The following is a 7,532-nucleotide window of genomic DNA, read 5'->3' as shown; positions in this document are numbered from 1 at the left end:
ACCCCCAGGCGAACAGAGCTCGGCGCGGCCGCGTCCCGCTAGCCTCGTGCGAGTAGAGCGAGAAGATAATACCCCCTGCAAAACGGGCTGCTTGGTGAGTTTAAAAAGCAGCGAGGTGGTTTCTTTTCTCCTAGTTCTACCTCTTAAAACACTCCCGAAGCATGGCTCTTACACGGCCATGTAAGAGCCGTGTTCCCACGTCAGTTTATGCATAGGAGTTTTAACTTAAAGCTGCTTTCTTTTTCCTTCTTACAGAACCTTAATTAATCCTAGCGAGCCATCATGTCCTTTTTCAAAGACGAGCATTTAGATTGCTGTCGTATGTATACAGAGAAGATCTGTGTAGTACAACTGCGGTGCATGGTGGTGGTTTTGACTTTTTGTGTTGCTTAGCAAGCCGCAGGAAGAGTCCTTGCAGATAGCTTTCTGAGAAAGGCTCTTCCTTCCTAAACCTCTTCTAATGCTGGTTGCAGTGGATCCTCAGGTATATATTTTTCCCGTGTAGTTCAGTTTGCTGCTTAAGCTATAAAATCTTGCCTTTTTTTCTATTGCTTGGTTAGTTACAAAAGTAGAATGTCTCTTCAAGCTCGAGAAAGGAGTCAGAACTGTGAACCAAGAACTATGGTCAGTATAAAAATCATCTAGGAAGTGACCACAGCAGATATATCACAGGGTTTTTTCCCTGCTGTGATAACATCTACCTTTACGGCTCCTTTTACCCTGCATTCAGTTATTAGTCCCAGTCATGAAAGGCCTCTTTGACAAGAAATGGAGGGATGGCTTCAGGTCATGTTAAACAATTACATGCCACCTGCAAGTAACTAACTCTTTTGATTGCCTCCTTTTAATGTATATAGTTCTTTGCTTACATTACTGTAGAGGATTTTTTCCAGTTTTTGCCATCTAAAGGAAAAGAGAAACTTAAAGATATTTTTCTCTGTATTTCTGGAACTAGGCCTGATCTCCATGTCTTATTTCACATGCATTCACTGAACTGTTGCTCTCAGCAACATCACTCGTTCTAACTTAACGTGAAAGGCTACAACAGGAGAAAAACGTGAGAGAGGGATTAATGGAGTCTCCCAGTACTGTGGCTTTTGAGCATTAGTCTCTTCTGTGTTGCTGTTGCTACCTAAACAGACTTCTGTACAGCTTGGAGGAAGATTCTTATGCATTCCACTTTTGTGGGAGTAGAACATTCAAACCCTTAAATTGCGGTCCTGTGGTCTCTCCAGAGATTTCTACTCTTTGCTCAAGTCCACCTTAATGCTTGTGCAGATACATACCAAGTTCAGTCAGGGAACTGACTTGTCTGAAAAAGTGATTATATATTTGGTAAAGATCATCTTCACTATAATTAACTCCCTGAATTAACTCATGCAGTCACAAAAGCACCATTACTGCTGCAAGGGAGAGCACACCAAATATACACCAGCAGGAGATACTGGGGAAACAAGCTCACAGCCCCCTTTGTTCATGCTGTGCAGCGGCTAGAAGCACAAAAAAGCAGCAGACAGTTGCTTTGACTCTGGAGATGTTGATACAAAGCTGGTTATCAGTAGCCCTACGCTGCCACATAGAGACTTCAAAGATCCAAGAGCAAACTGGAGACTTCTGGAAAAGGTAGCTCTCCCAGCTGCGAGGATGTTCAATTCTAGAGGATGATGGCCAAAAGACGGCCTACTGCTCAGCTGCTCTTTCATATTTCATAGCTGCACCGTGTCTTAACAGTTCAAAAGAACCAAAGACACTTGGATTTTTTTGCAGAATTCTACCATCTAGAATAGTTTTAAATTCTAGATTTAAATGTCCTGCCATAACACTGCTTTGCTAGAATTAATTCTTTAATAAAAAACTGAAAATATAATGGAAATTTTGTTGTTTTCTCTTGTAAGCTTGCCTAGCATAAAAAGTAAGCCCAAAAAAAGAAGATAAAATAATCTTCCCTATGACCACCACCATCAAGAATGAGGGACATAGTCTTTCAATGTCTACCAGGTGATTATAATCTTTATCTGTTCTAAACAATTGAAGCTCTGAAGGTAATTATTCACTTGCTTTGAAACTCTGAGGCTTCCCCGGCAGAATTTTTTGCTAGTTTTCTTTCAATAGATAAAAGGATTCTCTGTTTTACTACTGACAATTCACAATTAATGGTCAGGTGCTACAGTAATAATACCAGTAGTAAATGGTTGTGCAAATTTTGCACACACTATCACCCAAAACCCAATTTCTCACATCAACCTTGAATTTATTCATCATCCAATTTAATAATTAAATTGCTGAATAAGTATAGTCACAGTTAACAGAAGTGCATCTCTGACCTTAACTGATCCCTGCAGTTTTTCACTTCATAGTGCACATACATAAATGCATGTACAAATAACTCTTGACAACTCTAAGAGTGCAGTGAATTGATTTACAAGAAGTAAAATCAGTTAATGTTGTTACTTTTAGCATATTTTTATTTTCAGTTTTCAAAATGGTTTTCGACGCATGTTCCAGTTGCAAAAAAAAAACCTAGGGTGTTTTTTATTGTCAAAAATATAAACTTTTCCAGCTCCAAAGCAGTGTTCCTAAAGAAACTAGGTGAATGAACATGTATTTTAAAAAGTATGCACAAACAGAGCATACTTGAAATATACTCACAAAATTCTGATCTTCTGAAGTAAGAAGTGTATAGAGAATAAAATCAGGTAACTATTTTTGAATGGCATTTCTATGAAGTCTTCTCAAGCATCTCTTCAGGACTGGTGCTGTTTGTAGGATAGTACTGGAGATACAGGCAGAACTGGTGATACTGGAATTGTAGTCAACACCTGATTCTGGAATAAAAATGTCTTAATCCTACCGAACACCCAAAGAAAGATAAGGAGGATGCTGACATACTGGATCCAGGCAAATTTAATAATTTCCCAAAATCCTGGCTGATATTTAAGGAAAGTCAAGGAGTGTTAATAGAGAACCTTCTGATGTTACCATTGCAATATCTAAACAAGGAAACTCATAGGCAGAAAGGCACAAACCTTGTTAAGACATCGGTTTGTGTCACAAATGCTAAACCTCTGAATCACAGAAACACCTAAAAGCCTTCCACCACAGTAGGTAACAAAAGCTGGAGAGAACGTCTGTCCTAGAAGACATTTAAACCAATTCTGGGTAAAGTACCTGCTTTGTGCCTGAGTCATCAGGAAGTACTCATTGTTAATATTCAGGCAGGTAAACAAATCTTGTAAGAAGTGTGCTCCATGCAGATTCTTCTAAATGCAGACTTGTTCTTGTCTCAGAAAAAGAACGGAGAACATAATCAATGAAGAATTACTTTTTCAAAAGAAAAAAATTCTGGTCTGTCTGCACATGAACAGATGTAACAGCCTCCCACTGCAGGAGTTATTATTTGGTGAGATGATCTTGCATACAGATTTCTAATCATTTGCTTTAGGTCACAGACTACAGTATCATGCTTTGTGAGTGACATCTGTGACAGATCGGGACAGCAGGTACTGCAGAACCAAAGCAAGATGTACTACAAATATTCCCTGACAATACTTAACAAACTGCTTTAAAGGCCTTTTTAGCAAAGCTGAAAAGCAACACGGGTTACCAATAAAGAAAGGCAAAAAGTGGTTATGAAAGCAAACCATCTGAAGGAATGGACAAATAGGTATTTCATCAGCTCCAGAACTGTAACATTTGCTTAGCTAAAAAAAAAAATGTTTAGCAACACATCTAAGAGAAAACATTTTCATTTGGCCTGCATGTGGTGGAGGCTCAAATAATATAACCCTGTTATGTCACAGTTTGTGCAGTTTTTGAAGGATATAAGATAACTTCCACTGGGTAATGAATAGTGGCATTAATGATAAATGGTGTATCCGTTGCTCTTCCAGCCATCCAAACAGGGCTGGGATCTGAAAAGACTGTTGTCACTATAATGGAGAAAGGAAATGTCCAGGTTAAGGGGCTTTTAGGTATTAATACAGAAGTCATATACCTCACAAAACAGCTGCCAATATGATAACTACTACTGTCCTGTAGCTACACATTCAGGCTTACCATTTCTATCCCAATATGCTGCAATGATGTTTGCCAGATCATAGTCACTTGCAAAAGGACTTGTGCCGTTGACCACAGACACCTGTTACAACAAGGAGACACTTTAATTATTATTCATCCAGTCTTCAAGACAGTAATTCTACTGAGTTTCTTACACAAAGTAACCATGCCCTTCAAGGAATGAACATAAACATCAGACTGAACATCTTGGCAGAATAACCTCTTCCTTCTTGTAGTCTAACAAGAAAACACCAGTTCAAAAGTCTTACAGTTCCCTCTGTGCAATAGTACAAATAATTAAGGTGTCACCTAAGATACTAGGAGGATTAAGAGATCGGGGTGGGGCGGTTGAATTGATGGGAAAGGGAAAAACATTTCCTCACATTGTATCTGGTATCCAGTCCACAGTGGTTAAGTAATTGCCTCTGGTTTAATTTCAAGTCTCCATTCACATAGAGCTGAGACCCTGGCACAGGAGAAAAAAACTGAAGAAAAGCCATGCTCTGCATCACAAATGTTGACATTCTCTGAAATAGTGAACACAAAAAAGGAAAATTTAGCAGGGAGGAGGAGGGACACAATGTACTTTTCTATCTCTTGGGATCTACACATTTTTCTACATGGATTTGATTTTTCTAGGACTCCCAAGTTTCAGATCATCACCTTAGTCTATACAAGAGACCACCAAATAAAAAATACCGCTTTTTTAAAAAAGTGAACCACCTTAGCTAATAGCTAACTAACTTTATTATCTCAACAAAGTTGAGAGTGCAATGTCTGTGGCCAATGACCGAAAGTTTTGACTAGCCATAACATGTAAAAAGCAGCAAGGTGACTAAAACACATTCACTGGAGACACACTTTAAAAAAACTCATCAGTCAAAATCAAGGACTTGTACTCTGCAACAAGAACCAAATAAAGAAGGGAGGTCCTTAGTTCTTATCAACCACTCAGTCTGAAGGAAAATTTCCACATTTACAGTGGGATAAAAAAAAATTGTCGTGAATATGGTAACTCTCTGTGATACTAATACCTAACCAAATACTTCAGCCCAAAATCAGGACTGTTGGGCCTTTATTCTGGGCCTCAGGCTTAAGAATGTTTTCTACACACATAGCTATGCTTGCTAAGCTTGTCCATTTGCAATCAGCAAGACTCTCTAAAGGAACAGCCTAATCTCCCTAGGAAAACAACTTTTTGTCTGTGTGGCTGCACCCAATGCAGCTCTGTATTACTGCTCCTTTCAGATGTATCCCTGGGTTCTCTGTGTGCTGGTGGTTTACTCTTTGCTTTAAGGTATTAATTGCACTGCCATTTGAGGTACAATGGCAGCAGAATTGCACTGTCTTGTCTTCCTATAACACTTCCTCGTCCCAGTTACAAAATACAGAAGATCCTGGCAGATGATTATCGATGCTTCACGAGCTGTTAAGCAAAATCTAAGGAGTTTTAGGCTGCTGCAACAGCCTGACTCCCCACTTCAGAAAATGAACTGGTTATGTCAAGATGCAGCAGTCTGTAGGAATGCACATCCTTCTGCCTATTGCAAGAATCTGTTATTTTCAGGTGCCACCCACACTGATACTCACTGTTGTGCATTTCTGTCCTGTATAGTGAGTGTACTACAGCCCAAGAGAATAGAGAGCTGAAAAATATTAAAAAAAAAAAAAAACAAACCCTAACAAAGCGTATCAAAATACACAAGAGAGCTAGACTAGGAATGACACAGCAGAGGGGAAGAAAATTAAATATTTTTCAGTAAAACACATATTTTGGACAGGAATTTAAAATGTGGAAGGTTTCTTTTCATCTTTTGTATAACCACTACTGGAATTTTACAATAGGTCTATACATCACAACAAACAAAACTAAAAATGCTCACATAAAGCTGGTAGGAAAAGAGCAGAATCAGCTGAACGCCAACTACATGCTCTGTTGGTTGTAATGGAAGTTCCAGTTTAAAATGCAACTGATCCATTTTGCCATCTTGATTTTTGTCTTCTTCTCTCGTCTAAATAAAATTTTTTTAAAGACAGGAATTTCTGTTAGAAAGAAAAACAAAAAAAGTAAAACCCCAGGGGACCCTAGAACTGCAGCACACGCATACCAAGGAAGCAAACAGATTGCGCAGTCGGGAATGTAATAAAAAGCTACTTGACTATTTACAGACAGAGGACTAGAGACAAAAAGCCAACACTGTTGTCTGTTATACAAGGTCTCATACACCCCTCCAGGGAGGAAAAGTTTACTACAAGGTCTTTTCTGCCCTAGACCATTCCAACCATCTTCCTTGCATGCCACAAAGCATGCCTTGGTGCTGGATCTTCTGTGTAAGACACAGTGCAAATATATGACTGGTGGTCAGGCTTGTGCCTCCTGCTATTGTAGCATGCCTCTTAAATGGCCTCTGTATGCTGATTCCTGGCGGTAAGCCAAGGCTTGCTACGTTTGTGTGCTAGAGTGTCCAGTACTTCAGCTACTTGCAAAATATAGCAGGGCTCATAAAGAGGCAGACAGAAAAATAACTGCCACTGTGAAATCCCAGAAAGAAAAGTGACTGCAAGGCAGAGATTATGTATTTCTGAAGGCACTTATCTACTTCCTGCAGACTTCACATAATGACAAGCCATGTGGCCAGGGTAGAGGGGCACAACTAATTTGATGAAAGTAAACCGATGTGTTCACACAAACCACCAGCGGTGTTTATGGACGTGGTTTAGTGGCAAAATTGGTAGGGTTTGATTAATAACTGGACTTGGTCTTACGGGCTTTTTCCAACCTAAGTAACGCTACGATTCAGTAACACTGAGAGGGAGTGAAACGGGACTCATTAAAATTCTAGCAAATCCCGATATGAGGCACAAGGTTATACATAAAGCTGCTGCTACCTGAAGGCAGCAGTGCCTGACGGGCCACCCGCTCAAAAGCGCCATCAGCACTCGTGCCCTGAGCCGGCTGCCGGTCCACTGGCCCCACTATGCAGCCTCGCTTCTCGCCAGTGTTGCCGGGCCGCCCCGGGCAGGCCTACCGACAGGAGCGGGACTCGGAGCCGGTCCTCCTGGAGCCTGTTGAACGCTGGGAATGTGCTCCACGCCAAGAAGCTGCCCGGGCTGGATCCGATGGTAGCGACGAAGAGAGCCTCGTACCGGAAACGAACAGTGGGCTGCTCCAGGTACGCGCTCTGCTTCAGCCAGAAACCTGAGGGCAGAAACAGCACGAGATTTCAGGGCTGCGCCAGGCCCGGCCGGGCCGCGTGGGGTCCAGCGGCCCTCACCGTGGCTCCGGTAGGCCACCAGCAGCGGCGGCACATAGGTGAGCGCCGTGATGAGCAACAGTGCCAGTGCAGCGGCGGAGCAGAACCCAGCCCGGTAGCGCGTGTACAGCGCGGGATGCGAGTACAGCTCCACGCTAGCCATGGCGAGCGGCCCTCAGCGCCCGCAAGCACCGCCCCTGCCCGCACTCACACCGCCCGCCC

General features: G+C 41.7%; 2 protein-coding genes across 2 annotated transcripts in view; one reads left to right on the top strand and one right to left on the bottom strand.

Annotated features, from left to right (window-relative positions):
• Positions 1-69: 69 nt before the first annotated feature.
• The window catches only part of GABARAPL2 (GABA type A receptor associated protein like 2), a gene marked incomplete at its 5' end in the record, with an annotated part of 12,487 nt that continues 5,024 nt past the window's right edge, over positions 70-7,532 (top strand). Inside the window, one exon of the mRNA XM_031060145.1 lies at positions 70-94. Coding sequence (XP_030916005.1) covers positions 70-94 — 25 coding nt within the window. The remainder of the gene's footprint in view (positions 95-7,532) is intronic.
• TMEM231 (transmembrane protein 231) lies at positions 2,439-7,511 on the bottom strand. Its single transcript, XM_014308571.2, has 7 exons — positions 7,332-7,511; positions 7,086-7,255; positions 5,940-6,068; positions 4,440-4,583; positions 4,057-4,138; positions 3,824-3,929; positions 2,439-2,934 (listed from the first exon to the last, which is right to left on the bottom strand). Exons 1-7 carry the CDS (start codon positions 7,471-7,473, stop codon positions 2,745-2,747), a joined length of 963 nt encoding a protein of 320 aa, XP_014164046.1. The 5' UTR covers positions 7,474-7,511; the 3' UTR covers positions 2,439-2,744.

This window comes from Geospiza fortis, unplaced genomic scaffold (assembly GCF_000277835.1).
Source record: "Geospiza fortis unplaced genomic scaffold, GeoFor_1.0 scaffold102, whole genome shotgun sequence".
NCBI lineage: Eukaryota > Metazoa > Chordata > Aves > Passeriformes > Thraupidae > Geospiza > Geospiza fortis.
This window is presented reverse-complemented; position numbering and strand designations above follow the sequence as displayed.

What these genes read in the sequence shown, in the direction of transcription:
- TMEM231 (XM_014308571.2), bottom strand. Translation starts at nt 7,473, where the DNA reads ATGGCTAGCGTGGAGCTGTACTCGCATCCCGCGCTGTACACGCGCTAC. An exon ending in TCCGAGTCCCGCTCCTGTCG is followed by an intron (nt 6,069 to 7,085) that starts GTAGGCCTGCCC and finishes AATTTTATTTAG; the next exon opens with ACGAGAGAAGAAGACAAAAA. An exon ending in AGCATATTGGGATAGAAATG is followed by an intron (nt 3,930 to 4,056) that starts GTAAGCCTGAAT and finishes TCTCCATTATAG; the next exon opens with TGACAACAGTCTTTTCAGAT.